This window comes from Sebastes umbrosus, chromosome 15 (genome assembly GCF_015220745.1).
Source record: "Sebastes umbrosus isolate fSebUmb1 chromosome 15, fSebUmb1.pri, whole genome shotgun sequence".
Lineage (NCBI taxonomy): Eukaryota > Metazoa > Chordata > Actinopteri > Perciformes > Sebastidae > Sebastes > Sebastes umbrosus.
The window spans coordinates 7,931,231-7,948,258 of record NC_051283.1 but is presented as its reverse complement, the minus strand read 5'-3'; the positions used below and the strand labels follow the sequence as shown (position 1 = coordinate 7,948,258).

Below are 17,028 nucleotides of genomic sequence, written 5' to 3'. Positions count from 1 at the left end.
TAAATGGGACTTATGTTCCACAAAAGGCGTCGACCCCTAGCGACACATCTCTCATCCCCCACACACTTCTTGGCTAATTCCATCTGCCCCTGATTTGCAGGCTTGAAATGAATGTCTGTAAGATTTAGCACCAGAAGAAAATGCTCATCACATCCATATTATTATTAAGGCCCTAATTCCTGATTAAAACACGCATTTGCCAAATGACAGCATTTGAATTGACTCTTTTATCTTTAATCCTCCAGAAACGAAGTACGTGTGAAGGAACTACTCGGATGTAGTAATACTTCCTTGTTTCTGAGTAAAATATTTGGAGCAACAGTTGCGTCGACATTTGTTTTCTTACACTGCAGGGGGGGGGACCTAGCAGGTGCATTTTAGGAATCACTTTAATATGCTCAAACCTCTCCTTGGTCATCCCATTGGGTAGCTTTCAAGACTTGTTTGTATTTCCTTTGTTGTTTGAGCGTGAGTGGGAGGTCTGGTTTTTGTGGAGGTCTTTCTATTTGTCTAGAGGTAGCTCAAGGGGAATTTAAGTCCCTCCACGCATTTGTAATTCTGCAGTTACAAGAGCTTTTCCAAAGTCAACAATTCCCCACGCTAATGCAAGGACTAAGTTTAGTCAACAACTGTACTTTTGACAATATTAAACCCCTCAAACGCTTTTAAAAACGGTAGAAGCAGCAGTTCTGAAAAAGCAGCACAATTTTCTCCAAAGGGATGCAATTAAAAGCACTTTTCAACATGCAGATCAAACTGTAGTCTTTGATTTGGAAATTTCCCATCATAACCTTTTTCTGTCTTATGAAACACGAAAGAGGATTGTGGACATAATTTCTGGAGGGAATAGGCTTCAGAAGGCAATTGAAAAAGCAATAGGAGGAGGAAAGTTGACATGGATTTTGAACCTTGGAAACACTTGTAGTCCTGGAATAATAAGAATAAAATAAATACTACATGTTACTGCCCAATTCAATGCAATCGAGCTATACAATAAATACAACAATTATGTTGGTTATACTGCTCCATTTCTGTGACGTTAGAGGTTTGAACCTCATTGCTCTGAAGAGTGGGCTAACTTTAAAGGGACTATTTGTAACTTTCAGAAATGCTTCTTAACAGCGACACCTGTGGCCGTGAAATCAACGAAAGTCAGCGTCGAGCTCGCGCTTGCTCGCTCTAAATATACCTGAATGAGCATCGCTCAACACAGTGAGGCGACACACGTCAGCTAAAACCACAATATCACTCTATATTTCAGCTGCTTGGCAGTAATGTTAGCTGACCAGACGAAGGTCTCTCCATGAACATGATTTAGATCTGATCCTAGTGTTGGCTTTTCCTGCCTCAGCGCAGGCTGATGCAGCGGAGCTCTGCAGCGTGTCTCCCTGCTCTCTCCGCCCGCAGCCGGAGAGAGCAGGGAAACACCGGCACCCGGTCGGTAACGAGACGGTAACGTTACTCGCTGAGGAGCTCCGTCACTTCACAAGACACGGGAAACCTCTGTTGGTCTGGAGGAGCTGCTGCATTTATTTCTGCACAAACGTCCACTGTACATTCACTAGGTATTCTCAGAGCTAAACTAACTCTTCTGCAGTGTGGAGTGAGCGCGCGTTCACGTCTAGAGGTGGAGCGAGCTGAGAACGCTGGCGCTATCTGAGTGAAGGCAGGCAGGCAGAGGAGGAGAGGCAGCGGCCACACGCGAACGCGCATATGCGAGCGCGCATGTGTGGCGACCTGCTACATTTATACGCTTAAAAAGTTACAAACAGTCCCTTTAACTAATCTAAGGCTCCGATCAGGATATTTGGGGCCGATCCCCGATCGCTGGAAGCAGAATTGGCTGATCTGATCACAATCACAGGGTCTTTTTAAAGTAATTTCACTGCGCCCGTCAACAGGACATTCTGCTCCTCATTCTGCTCTTTGTATAAGCGTCTTTGTGTGTGTCTGTGCTGTTCCATGTTTCCTGGAAGATGTCAATGTCCCCGACAAATGGGAGAAATTATCTTATCTGTGTTTATCGAGTTTAAAATGAATGAAAGCTCGACAATTTTGTTTCATTTCGGCTGGAGCCACGGCATCAGCGGTTTCCATGACTTCAGACTGTATCTCATACTCTCTGTTCGAAACTTCTTTCAAAACGTTGCCATTTGTATTCTAGATCAACCTTTTTGCAGGTCTATTCTTTTTACATCTGTGTTTGCCCTATATTCATTCTGTAGCGGCGCACTGCAGAGGCAAAGTGAAGATAACGTTGTCAGTACCGGTTACAAACAGGCTTGGGAGTGAATATTAGGCTATACTATTTGTAGAATTAAATTTGTGTGGTGGCTGTGTGGGATTGTTATCAACTCGTGCGACCAAACATTTCCAATAAATCCAGAGCACTTTAAAGTCCAAAAGTCAAAATGTAATGAAAAAAGATAGATGTAATCATTTCGAAAATTCACAACATGTTTTTATCTAACGAAATATTCTGCTTCAATCCATATTTGTTGGCGTTTAGCCTTTCAAAAACAACATTTGCACTGTGGCTTGCTGCACACATATGAAGGCATATGTGGAAACGTAATTTTAATACAATTCAACTTGTGCTTGGAGGGAATTAGTTTCACTGGACATTATGACCGGTGTGTGTCTGCTTATCTCTGTCGCTCTCTTAATCAAAAGGGTTGGCAAGCACGAGATGCATGTGTAATCGTTTATCTGAATCCGACTGATTATATTCTATATAGGAATATCCTTTAGGCCTATATCATTTTTAAGAGATTATCAGATTGTGCATGTGTGTCCAGCTGTGTCGCTCTCAGATCGAATTAAAGAACAGGCGAGAAAGCAGGCAAATTAATGTTGAAAATGTTTCAATTCAGGATTGATGCCACATCTGATTCTCTTCTGATCGGATTTATAGAGACCACGATCAAACTATTTAGAACGAATATCGGCCGATAGCGATCGATGGCAAATTGATCGGAGCACCCCTAAACTAAACACAGCTAAAACTTTGTATTTGTGTGTAATGGTTGGTCACCTTTCATATATTCAAAGTGTTTAGGATTTTCCAAGCAGAACCACTGCTGCCCCTTTGTTCTTGCAACCCGTCCACTTTGCAAGCAGCATACATACAGTATGGGCATGAGGTTACAATCAGCTGTATTTTTTTGTATGAACTGTTAATACTTTTGCATTTCAAAGTGGTGAAAAAGAACAACAAAAAACAATGCAACGTACACTGTTTGCTCAAAGCCACAACTACAGTCTTTGAAGCTGAAACAGCTTTAACTAAAAGGCACCTCCTGAAGTAAGTTGGTGCGTTGCTAGAAATGTCATCCCATTTGAAATTGAAATAATGCCTCTGTTTTTGTCAGAAACACGCCTGTTTTTGTCACAAAACTCTAGGGATCATTCTGTTTCAATCTATTTAAAAGTTGTCTCTATTATACCTATTGCAGGCTGGAATAAACAAGCGTGGTTATGAATATTGAATGATAGGAATCTAGACAGGAGGACAAAGACTAAATATAAGACAGATATTAATGAAGTCTAGGGACTACATGTCTTGGCTGCAGTTACATAATTTGATCATAACAGACATCTGATTGCCAGACATCTGATTGCCTTTAGGGCTGAGTATTCAAATGGTTAAAGATATAGAGCAGCAGTATCATGAAATGCTGGCAATAATGTACTGGAAAGGTGAGGCTAATCAAAAATAATGAGCTGTGTGAGCTGTGCCAGTCATATAGGATATCATGAACTTTTATCACAGTTTAATGCAGCGTTATTTCAGATCAGTGGAACAAGTTTCTGTTCGCCACTGAGACGCAGCAGAGGAAAGGAAATGTCTCTCCTACACCTTAAAATGTTCAGTCTTATTTATTTCTAAAATGGCTTAATTGATTTTTATTTCCTTCTGCATTAGAAATTACAATTAAATGAATAATTTTTTACATACATTATTAAATTCCCAATGTTATGAAGGCAGCATGGGATGTGTTAATACAATATAAAATGTAGTTTTCCTTATCATCAGAAAAATACATAGACTACACCTGATAAATACACTTTGCTGCTTCAGTCTGAGGCAAGCATGGTCGGAATGTTATTAATGTTAAAAGGACAAAAAATACAGAATAATATGTTCTTTTACCTTCTCAAGTCAAACCCTGTGTAATATATTTATATTCCTGTAGGGTCTCTGGTAAAGAGTTTGTTGTTTTTAATTATTTAATGTAATTCATATTGCCCATATGATATAAAAAAAATGCTCTTGGAACTCTCTCAAAATTGATTTTATACCATGTGACTTATCGCCTACTCTACCGTGAAACTATGCTGTTTTTCTCATAGCTTTCTCAAAGTGTTATAGTGTATAGTACATGGTATAATAAAATTGTTTTTGATTTGGTAAATGTACAGCATTTATATAAGGCTTTTAAACAAAGTGCTGCAACAATTTGCCTGTCATTCATCCATTCCCACACACTAACACATCCATGTTGGAAAGCTACAATGCGAGAAACTGGGCTAACCATCAGCAGCAAATGAGCTTCAGTTTCTCTCTCAAGGACGCTTCGACATGTAGACAGGAGGAGCCGGGCGTTGAGACGCCAACCGACATCCTCTTGTGCATCCTGTCCGGAGGCTGTCCAGAAATAACAGGACCTTGTTTGTCAATCGCTTCTTAGAGGTGGTAATGCATTAGTTACAGTATATTTGAAAATAAAAAAAATAAAATACCACCACGAGGCTGATAGCATGACATTATGTCACAGCAACAAAACATGAAAACATAGCAACACTGGCCAATTTACCACCGCTTTCAATTCAAAAGGCCTGTTAGAGAACCCTAGAGGCTGCAATTATGCCTCATTACATGTCACAGTACTAAAGTGTGACAAAATGACCAACAGATTTTGTTGCCAGGAGAAACACCGTAGGGTCATTCAAATCAAAAATGTCTATCGCCTCAATCAACCAAATTAATTAGAGGAAATATTGTATGAACATTTGACAGTTTGGGCCTGAGGGTGGCGCTGTGGAAAGATCATCTAGTGACCAAAATGCAAAAGGTTCATCCTCTGGGGAGCATAAATATACTAAGAAATTTCATGGCAATCTGATATTTCTTTGGAAAAAGTGTGAATTCTGGCATGAATGTTGGGACTAGGGGGAATTTTTCGGGTGAGGGTCAGTAAAACATTGAAATTCAAATCATCTAGAGACCATGAATATCCAATGCTAATTTAACATAATTCCTTCCATTAGATTTCCAAGTAGCAAGCAAATGTGAAAAGGTTTACAGAAGTTTTGAGGAAATTAAATAAATTAAATTTTTAGTAGCTGCTGAAATATCTAGAATGTCCATCTCACATCACCGACATCACATCATTTTTGTAGTCCCACTAGCAAGGCAAAAAAAACAAACGTAGCCAATATCTGAACAGATTTAAATAATATCTGTTATACACATTGGAAGCCATTTCTGAACCAAACTCTTCACTACACTGCTTTGTCTCGTTTCCATATTACGTTTCCATACGACAAAACTGCACCTAGAATACATTACGTTTGTCTTTGAAGTATCACAAACATGTTTGTAATGATGCAATTTTAACATATTGCCCCAACCCTAATCCACAATGTTAGCAGAGGAGGTACTAGACACCTTGATTTGTTTTCAGCACAAGCCGTGTGCCATTAGTGTTAACTAAGTCCTCTCGTCTGGATGGTGACTCTCTCTAGGTGCTGTCCACTCACAGTGGACAACACTGCCTGGTATTAAGGACCATATTAAACTTTAACAATGGCATGTTATTGCCATTTATTAGAGCGGCTACTCTATAATTGAGTTACAAGCGAGCTGAGAGGAGAAACATGCTCGGCTTATAAATCACACTGGCACATTGAAAATGACTCTTTTCTTCGGTGTCTGACATGAGGAAAAACAGCTTTAAAATGGAAAGCAGACTGTGATGATCGTGTGATTGAAGCTATTATAATATCTGATGCGTTTGGTATTGATATACCGTTTACTCCAAATATCTTGGAGAGCACAATAGAACGACAATACTGCAACAGCGCTGTGTTTCCAACACTAAACAGGATTAGTGTGACAGCGAGAGGTTGGAAAGGGGGAGAGGGGGGGGGAGTGGAGACGGAGAGGGGAGAGAGAGAGAGAGCAGCCCCTAAGTGAGTCTTTCATTTGTATGCCAGTGGATGGCTGAGAGGCGTGTTGTTAAAAGATAAGGACTGGCCTCTGAGGCCACTGAAGACTAACAGAGGGCCTGGCACTGCATGTTACAACAGCAGTATCACAGCCGCTCCACTGTGCTCTACAATACCACTGTAACAGATAGGATGCCACTGACACCCAGAGCAGGCTTTTCAGGCGCTGGATTGGTTCCCCGCACACTGTACTGAATCCAAATGAGTTCGACAACACTCTGTCCTCACATTATGAACTTGGTAGACAACTGCACATGCTGCGTGACCTGTGTTAAAAACTCTAAAAGGTGTCACAAATGCAAAATAACAAAGTGAGAAAATTAAGCAAATCACAAGAAGAAAAAAGGCCTTGTTCTTCCCAGATGACTTTAGTGCAATACCATCTGTTCAAAGAAAAAAAGTCTCGCCTCCACACAGCTGTGCGACACGCTGGTCTTAAACTTCTTAACGATAAAAGCAAAATAAGACCTTGCGATATTGTTCAAAGAAAACACATAATTCAGTATCTGTAACCCTCGGTCATCTGTCTCGGTCTCGCAATTTCTCAAAGCTATGTGTCATTTATTTGGCTCTTCTTGCCGGCATATTTCAGAATGCTGAACAGGCTGGAATTTGCTGAAGCTTTTCTGCTGCAGGGGTAGAAATACTACTCAAGCTATCAGATTGAGGATGCCAAAAAGTTGGCCCATGCATCAAGTTGAAGTATCAGTGCTACACTTGACAAATGTTTTAGCTTCCCTTACTGTTACTTTACCACCTTTGTTTTTGATCTCGGCTAAGTTGAAAATAAAGCTTATCCACAGCTGTCAAGCATTATCAGGGGAATTCGTGTCATTAATGAATTAACCCTGCGGAAACATCTGCACTGGGAAATGAAATTCGACATCACTGCCTCTGTTGTACTGTTTTTGCATTCAAACTGAGGACTTTTTTGTATAGTGAGGTGGCTATATAACGGGATTACACTATATGTGATTCGACAAACTCATAATTTCCAGCCCTGTCTCCTAAAAATTACGTTCCCATCTAACTAAACAGCATTCTCAATTGTGTTTGGAAGGAAACATATTTTGTCGCGGATTACGTTTGTCTTTGACGTATCACAAATATGTTTGCAACTCCGCACACAAACGCAGCAAGTGATGTAGTACAACACGCAGAGCAAGTGACGTAGTATATCGAGCAACCGTTAATGAAAGTTATGTGGAATAATAATGTTATTGAAAGTTACTTTCCTCCGGGAGACTGCTGTTTCTGTCCCGTGTGAAACGTAGCAAGCCAAACCATGATGTTTTTACTAAACCTAACCCAGTAGTTTAGTTGCCAAAAACCTAACTAAGTAGTGTTGTTGCATTTTGTTTTGTGTTTTTTGAATTTACAATGTAAACCAAGGTGGTAAAAACTGTTTAAAACTGCGACTGTAATCTGGGAGAAAATACGTGTCACTCGAAACGTAATTGAGAATGCCGTTTAGTTGTTGCATGCTAACATGCTCTCAATGACAGTGATATGTTGATGCTTAGCAGGTATAATGTTTAACACGTACACCATCATAATTCAGCGTGTTAGCATGCTAACATTGGTAATTTGCAGGAAGCACAAAGTACAGCTGAGGTTGAAGGAAATGGCACTAGTTTTTGCAGGTATTTGGTCATAAACCAAAGCACTGGTGGCCCTAAAGGAAAAGTCAGGGGATCACCAAAGTCATTAGGATTCATCCTCTGGGCACAATGAAGATCTGTACAAAATTTCATGGCAATCTATCTTGTAGGTGTTAAAATATTTCACTGCATAAGTGAAAAATCTGACCTGCTGGTGGTGCTAAAGGAAAGGGCAGGGGATCACAAACATTAAGATTCATCCTCTGGGTATCATGAATATATGTACCATATTTCATAGCAGACCACCAATGTGGTGGGCTGACCCACCAACCAACATTGCCACATCTAAGGCCACGCTTCTACAGTAGCATGGCTAATAACAATATGAGAAGAAAAATTGTTTTTGCTACAAAAACAAATTACAGCTGCATTTATATATATAAAAAAAGAATTACTGAAATGATTACTGACATGTCTAACTTGCAGTGGAAATTACAGATGATTAACATTTGCAAGAGATATAGATTAATTAATTTTTTCTCCGCAATTATAACAAATCACAGGTTTTGTCCCACGTGGATAGGTTTCAATCTTATCTTCATGACTGGTCTTGCCTGCCTCGCCAGTTGGATGCAGCTGCTTTATTACTGTATGTGAAATGTTTTCCTAACCATTACACCCAATTTAGATTAAAACTGCTACAAGGACAGCGCCATAGAGAACACGATTCAATTAACAATGCTTGGCTCTCAAAAGGTCTGGACATGCGGAGAGGGGGATGTTTTTTTTTTTCTTTCAAAGCCACAACAGTCAGCGAGGAACCCACGGTGCTCAGAACGGATTACTGTATCTGGAGGATTTAACATAAACAATACCAGCCCACGTGCATTGCACATTTCCTGGTTTTCACACCCAGAGGAATTATGCTTCTTGCGTGAACAAAAACAAACATATAGCTCTAGATTTAGCAAGGAAGTGAAGTTCTGCTACTTTGATTAGCCTCCTCGGATTTCATGTTGGCAAATAGCACAAAAACATGACATGCAGCCTTGTTTTCTGAAATGAGAATTACATCATGTTTAATTGTTCTCCAATGGGATTAGCAGCAGGTAAATCAGGGCTCTCAATGCACTTAATGAATTACATGAAATGAGATTTGGCTGCAATCATAGTAACCATTCAAGACTGATGGGGCTGCCAAGACTGGATCACAGGATAATAACATTTCTCTCATTCTGTTTGGTAACAATTGGATTCCGAGTAATTTGATAATCTGATACAAACAGCTTCAACGGAGGTAGATTATGTAAACCAAAAAACATCCAGACAACGATACTGTACACCCATGCGTCATCGTGACAAAATCACCAAAAGGTAACCTCGGCCTTGTGCTTTTAGTGTGAACAAGACAGGGGAAGAAAACGCCTCCAGCGGAACAAATGTTTTGGCCCGTGGCGATGCCGCACAGCAGAAAGAGAATGATGGGAACATGCATATGAGTGAATGTTAAGCAGTGATAAATGAAGGCAACAAATGCGACACGAGAAACATCTCTTTGTCATTTCATTGATGAATACAAGCGCCTATTTGTCAGCGCCCGATGGAGAACACTTGTCCTGGCATGGTGATGTATTCAGATAATACAGAGTCAAACTCATTCAGGCACTAATTTGCAGCGATGTGGTTAGATTTATCATCCGGCAGATGTTGGGGGTCTTTTTTTTTCTCCACCCGGATACACAGGTGCAGGTGTCGGGGGATGCAGTTTACAACTGTGACAATGATGGGAAACAGCTGGTCCAGGAGTCATTCTCTACGACCTCCACACATTTGAATTGCAACCTCTGAATAAACCTGTCAGATGTGGTTAGGTATGGGCTGCTGGGGCAATTTTCCAACGCGGGCCACCTCTTCTCTCCTTCTATCTGCTAAATATGCGATGTTGATGCTGGAGTCCCCGGGGAACTTGCCTTGACAGTGCGGCGGGAGACTCTCTTGGCAAATGCACAAAGACTCTAAGCCTAATATATTCATCTCTGGCAGCTGTTGATATTACAGGTTCCCATAAGTATGTGCAGGTAAGCTAAAATCACAATAATTCACACTCTTTGTGTTAACACCTCATGTAGCGAGACAAAAAAAATAAATATGGTGGAGTTCAACTCGTACAGGCTGATGTTTAAGCAGCTATGCATATTTTGTGCTGAAATGGGGGTCTTTAAAGGGCCAGTTCAACCAAATTACAAAACAACATCATTTCTAACACACAATGGTAGATAGTCATGTACAGAATCTTGGCTTCATGTTCCGGTGTTTTGAATTATCTGTCTCTAAGGGCGTTTTCACATTAGGTACAATTGATCTGTACTGTGCCCGAGTACAATTGCCCCCCCCCCTGCTCAGCTTTCACATTAGTACATTTGTTCTGTACCTGAGTACACTTGCGTCATCATCCAAATGTATTTGTTTATGTTGAGATCAGCTGTTCTAGCAGCGGAGCATCGTAAAACACTTCATTCAAACTCGACAGAAACAAAATAAAACTCACCAATACTGTCGTTGTTAGTCTTTCCAACAATCACCAACTCTCTCTCTGCCCGCTGAGCAGCTGAGCATTTCTCGTTCTTCGCAGACAGACCATTAAACTAGCTAAATAAAATAACAAACATCACTCAACCCTTTCGCCTATTGTTTATATTTTAAGGAACCTCTCGCCTGCCTTCCTGCTGTATCAACCACGGCCGTTCAGTTCAGAGGATCATATCGGCACACGATATTCAGACATACTGTAGATATGAAACAGTTTTGTATGTATACAGATGTTGAAGGAGGCTGGCGACGTTGAAAAAAGCCTGCCCTTTCACAACTACTCGCTAACTGCTAACGTTACTCGCGTTAAATAGCGTTCCACTTCTGTGTTTTGGTATGGTTGGCTTTCACACCTGATGCGAACCGTACCCAAGTCCACATGATCCGTACTCCAGACCACCTTTTCAAGTGGACTCGGGTACGGTACGGAGCATTCACACTAATCAATTGAACTGGACTTTGGGGACAAGTGTACTCGGATCCGGGCCCAGAATCCCTGGATTTTGTCGGTCCAGACAAATCTTTCCATATAAGCCACGCTCATTTGAGTCATTTAGAATTTTGTCGAAATCATATTTTTTGCTACTTCTACAAATTTTGAGCAATCGTGACCAAAGTTGGTACAGAACATCTCTGGACCAAGCTGGAAAACATAATTTTTTTGGATTGTTTATGTTCCGTACAGTGTAGCTGTAGCTGGCCCTCAAATTTAGCTGAAATGTTGTGGGCGGGGCTTATATTACAAAAAGTGTCGTATCTCCTGAACGCTTTGTGTTATTGCAACCACAATTGGTGGACATGTGTAGATATGATGTCTGAGTAACCATAGCAAATGTAGTGCCAGTTGGCCAATAGGAGGCACTGTAACAGCATCATCTAACAATAAAGGAAGTATTCTCTGTCTGTCTGTGTATATATGTATGACTGTCCTTTGCATATCTTGAGAACCGTTCATCCAAACAACTTCGCACTTGTACAAGCTGACATAACACGGTTCTCGACAATGCTGCAAGCAGAACTTCTACTAATGAATAGTTTACATACAAATATTACCTCTGTTAATACTTTTTTCAGTGTAATGCTATGATGTTGGATGTTACGGGAACTGTGATATATGCAAATGCAGATCATACTGCTAAACTTTTTAAACTATTATTATTACTATTATTTTACATTTTATGCATATGGTGGTGTGCTCTTTCTAGTTTTGCTAAAATTAGATAAAAAAAAACACTTTAGACTATATCGCCTTGCTTACAGTATCGCAATATTTCGAAATGTATTGAATGATAATCCCCGTATCATGATACGTATCATATTGCCAGAGTCTTGCCAATACACAGCCCTAGCTGTTAGCAGTTCCTGTTTGCGATGTACCCATAGATGGACAGACAACTATCATTGGATACTGAAGAAAACTTGAAATTGTGACGATTCTCAGTTCTGGAGTTATAGGGAGCATCTTTTTTCTATGATTTATAAGCCGATTAATGGAGGTTTATTCGTGATGGACATCTGAGTAATCAGAAAATGTTTTCTACCTAATATTCATTGGCAATGCAATTTTAATATACTCACGTATTCTCCATATGTTTCCTGAACTATGGGAGGAGCCGGCCGGTACCCAGCGGTTGGGGGGGCGCCTCTGGCTCTCAGAACCCCCCTCGCTCTGGAAGATGGAGCCCGGCTGGGTGGGGCTCCTCTGGGTGCTGCTCCTCGGGGCACCGCCGCATGCAGGGGAGGAACTCCTCCTCGAGTCCTGACACAAGACACAAACATCCGCCCAGGTTTAGATGAAAGAGCAGGAACTCAAATACATATTTCATGTGTTATTAACTGTTTTTGAGGAGCATGTGATAAATTCTGTGAATTATTGGAGGAGGGAGAAATGGATATGTGTACACCGTTGGGATGGATTGGGTAACATACATCCTCTTTCTCCACAACATGTTCATGTGATCTTAAAGCAATAAGAGATATACTATTACAAGGATAGTATTATATATCATCAATATGAGACGTCCACTGCATTCCAGGTCTTTATGATGAGGTGCTGCAATTTATTATGTTTGGAGTAAAGCTGCCTCATCTACTTCCATTCCAGTTAGTGATTTCCTACATCGGCCAGAATGGCTCGGCACAACCGCAGCGATGAATCTGATACATTCAGCAGCAGGTTATATGTGTAGGTGGAGACGGAGGAACAGCGAGGGTGGAGGGCAAATTCCTCCAGTCGAGAAAAAGTGAGTCACGTCCATTACTCAAAACACAGCATGTCTTGTGGCTGAATTGCTTTCCTGTCTATTAAGGAAAATGCAGATGACAAAAACTGGTGTTTCTGCTTGTTCGGTGATGGATGTTTTCTCGTTTTGGAATAAAGCATTGCATTTGGACTCAGGGGAAGTGGCACCATAACCCGTTTTTTGAGGGGATGGATTTTTACCTTTTAATATTTAGGTAAACAAGCATGACTCCCATAAAGCTCTTCTGCAAAATAGCTACAGCGACTGATCTGTACAGTCATCCAGATGAATTAACACAGAACCCAGAGTCTAACCTGCGCTGTAATCAAGATGGAAGCAAAGTCAAGCTGCTCTGTCGGAAATCAAAGGCAGCCTGACCTTGTGGTTTGGTAACGCGTTGTTTGAGCTTTTTTTACACCGACTCGAGCTTTCTTTTTAAAAGCAGTTAACTGATCTGAAGCAGCGGCAGAAAACCACCAAGGTTGCTCTCCGGGTCATTTTCTTTCTATGCTTTTTCCATTTCTCCATTATTATTGGTGAAACATCACAGATTTGGGGCAGGAGGAGAGAAAAAAAAAGAAAAAAGAAGTTGCTCTTAATATTCTGACTAACGGGGACAGTGGAGGATGTTTACTTGATAGAAATTGGACCACCCTCAAGCGGGAGAAAGAAAAAACAGTCGAGCACTGAGAGTCACTTCCCCTTTAACAGCGGGGTTTCTCCTCCAGCAACAGCACCAGTCAAAGCCAAAGAGGGATATGCGACAGCTACAAAGTGTCCATCCAGAGTCGCGCTATTAATCAAAAGTAAGCACATGTGAGTGTGAATATGTAAAAAAACACTGCATGTGACTTCCTGTTCCGGAGCCTCTTGTCTTATCACACTTAAATTAGGCATGGTAAACTAATTACAGTGTAATTTAAAACACAGCCAATTATATTCTGACTCAGAGCAATACAGACGCCCCATCTCCGTGACCTTGTTTATCTCCGAATCTCATAAAAGAAGTGTTTTCTTTTATAAACACAAAGAACAAACAACATGACTCTTTGCGGGGTTTTTCTTTCTTTTTTTAAAGCCCAGCGTTGACTCAGAGAGCCTTAAAGTTTTCTAATGGCCATGAGTATTTTTATTTGTAGTCTTGTGAGGTCTCAGAGGATCTGGAATTAGCGTGGGTTCACAGAGATAGTAGAGAGGAAAGCATCTACTGGAGATCATTTACATATAAAGGCTTTTATGCAAATGTGGCTTTGCATCACTGGTGTACTACCAGACACTATTTACTATCATTTCTGTTTTTCTATTAAAGGTACTTGCTCACTTAATGACCTATTTGAGCACACATGAGTCTCAGCTAAAATGCGGCAGCATAATATAGAACAAACTGTTACATTCACCGAATGTAAACAGCCTGAATCACAGTGTGTCTGAGAGAGAGACTGCGTTGCCTCAGAAGCTCCATATTTTCCCAAATGAAATTACGTCTCATAAAAGCAGTTTAATCAGGAGACACGAGTTTTAATGACATCAATTGCTGATGATAAAATGTAGATTAGAATTTTTTTTTGTCACAAGCTCCACCTGTCAACGGCCAATTTTGTGGATTGCCATAATTGGTCAACAACATAACTACCGAACATTTACATTCTGTGAATACTTCTGTATTCAGGAGTTTTCGGGATTCACAGGAAACTATGAAGCATGTAATCTAGTGTTACTATTTTAATCGTATCTCGTTGATATCCGCCTCACCATTTACTGTTCTCTCTCCCAACCATAAGAGATGGACAAAGTCACCGTGACGTCACCCATTGTTTTGTGGACTGCCGTTTTGAATCCTCGATTTCGGCATTTTGGCCGTCGCCATCTTGTTTTTTTGCAACCAGAAGTGACACGAGAGGGTGGAGCTAAGTACAACCGAACGCTGAATAAGACATTTTTAGTTCTAAAACGAAAACCCGTACAACTCCCAGAGTGGACAACGCCGTGGTAGCTACCTGTCAATCACAAGGTAGCCACGCCCTAAAGCATCCCCTGCTTTATGGTCTATTTGAGTCTAAATGGGGCCATAATTTACTAAATGAACATCATGCTGTATTGAAGAAGACTTTAAACTAGCGATTGAGACCATAAACTCATAATCAAGTGAGAAGTAGGGCCAAGACTTCTTTACAATCAGACTTCTTTTTGCAACCAGAGGAGTCGCCCCCTGCTGGTTATTAGAAAGAATGCAAGTTTAAGGAACTTATGCATTGGCTTCATTTTTCAAACCCGGAGGTTGCTGCCTGTCAGAGTTCTATTAAGTTACTGCCAATGCAACATTTCCTATATTGCAACTGCTTCATATTAAAAGCAAAACATCTAGCATAACACAGGCAGCTTTTACTGTGAAACAATTACAGGAAATTCAACGCATTTGTCCTGGAGGTTAGTGCTAACAGCGATCAGAAATGACTCCACAAAACAAAACATGGTCACAGTCCCCATTATTTGTGGATCAGTTTTAAATATCAGTGGTTAATGGAGCAATCAGAAAAGATAATCAACTTTATTGTGCTATTACTTTTTTAAACTGTAAAGCACATTGAGTTCCTTTGTAATGAAATGTGCTCTATAAATAAAGCTGCCTTGCCTTGCCTTTCTAGGATTACTATGTATTTTGTATTTCCATACAACAAAACTGAATTACGTTTTGAGGAAAACATATTGTGTTGCAGATTACGTTTGTTTGTGACGTATCACAAATACGCTTCAAATGACAGTCGGTGGAAGTTTGCGTAGGGATGTAGTCGGGGTGGTGGATGGGTCAAACGAACACAAGACTTCCACCCAAGAGACGGCTGTTTGTGTCCTATGTGAAAGCAAATGTCAACATTAGCTTATTTGAATTTACGTCTGTAGCTTAATAGCGCAACAAACTTAGTCATTTTAAGCCAAACTATGATGTTTTTTATTAAACCTAACCAAACGAACCCAATCGAAACCTAATTCACAATGCGGTTTTGTTGTATGGTAACGTTATTTTTAGGAGACAGGGTAGAAACAGATACACCAGTTGCTCTTCTGTTGTTTTTCTGACAAAGTAGCTGCTCAAGGGCTGTTTGCTGCGTCCAGATTTCTGGAACTGTAGTGTTAAAGCACATTTGCTGTGACTACCTGTAAACCAGGACTGAAATTTGAAGGATTATAACTACTATATAAAGAGAAGATAAGTAGTCTGCATCAAGGGGGTGTCAAACTACTGGCCCGGTAGCAACGTGCACGTTTAGTTTCTTCACTCTTTTATTTGATAGTAAGGATTTAATTTTCCAGCAAGGCTGAAAAAGTGGAGCATAAAATTGGCTTTTTATTTCACATTCAATTAGCAAGCTGTGCCTATTTGCAGTTTCAAGAAATGTCTGTATGCAGTAGAGTTTACAGTGAATGCTACTTGTCTCATCTACAAGGAGAGTTGCCGGTTTTCAGGAACACAACATTATGACGAGAAGAGGGGAAGATGAGATGTTCAGATTCAGACTCAAAGTGGTTCAAATGTATTGCTGAAGTTTTTTCTTTTTCACACCGTGTGTTCAAGCAGCCTCCCCCTCGGAGAAAACAACCTGGCTTCAGATATTTTTTTGAGTTTGAGACCTCTGGCCTACACAGTTTGTTTATATGTGCCTAACAAAGACATAACACCATAACAATACAGAGTAATGCATGAAGTGAACAAGGAGAGGTCGTTTTAGATGGAATAGCATAGGATAATAGGGAAGGAGTAAAACATGAATGGAAAGAGGCCAAGAGGTGTGGCTGGGAATTAGAGTGATCATGAAAGAGTGTGAGATGGTCCTTCTGATTGAACCGTCTCTGAGCTTTATTGACAGCTCCGTCCAGAGACAGCTGGACTCTCCAGCATTGGATGTTTTGGATCCTCTTGACCGGTTGGTTTCCTTTGGTGCACAGAAAAACAGCCTGGTGGCGGGTGCAGTAAATAAGCAGCTATGTGCACAGTCAGTGCAACTTTAAATAAAAGCAGCGGTGCTTTGGTTTTGTAGTTTTATGCCAATCATCTATGGATTCTGCCTCTTCTTTGTAGTTCCTGCTGAGGTCTGCACACAGTCAGCACAGCTCATTTTTCTGCCTTGCTGCCATTCATTCTTGTAGAATATGAGAAATAACTTCCACAGAGAGAGATAACCCATCACATTGAACAGGAAGCTTTTGTTTGGCTTGTTCTAAGGTTTATTTCAGTATGTCCTATTGGAATAATTTCATATCAGTATGTATACCTGTACATTATGATGCACTATATGCTTCCTGCCAGTCAGCCAACAAGTCTAAAAGACAACATGTCAGTGCAACCCTGTCTCCTACAAAATTAC

General features: G+C 40.6%; 1 protein-coding gene across 1 annotated transcript in view; it reads right to left on the bottom strand.

Annotated features, from left to right (window-relative positions):
- Window positions 1-17,028, bottom strand: part of khdrbs3 (KH domain containing, RNA binding, signal transduction associated 3) — a 123,947-nt gene that overhangs the window by 24,896 nt on the left and 82,023 nt on the right. Inside the window, exon 6 of the mRNA XM_037795567.1 lies at window positions 12,000-12,180. Coding sequence (XP_037651495.1) covers window positions 12,000-12,180 — 181 coding nt within the window. The remainder of the gene's footprint in view (window positions 1-11,999; window positions 12,181-17,028) is intronic.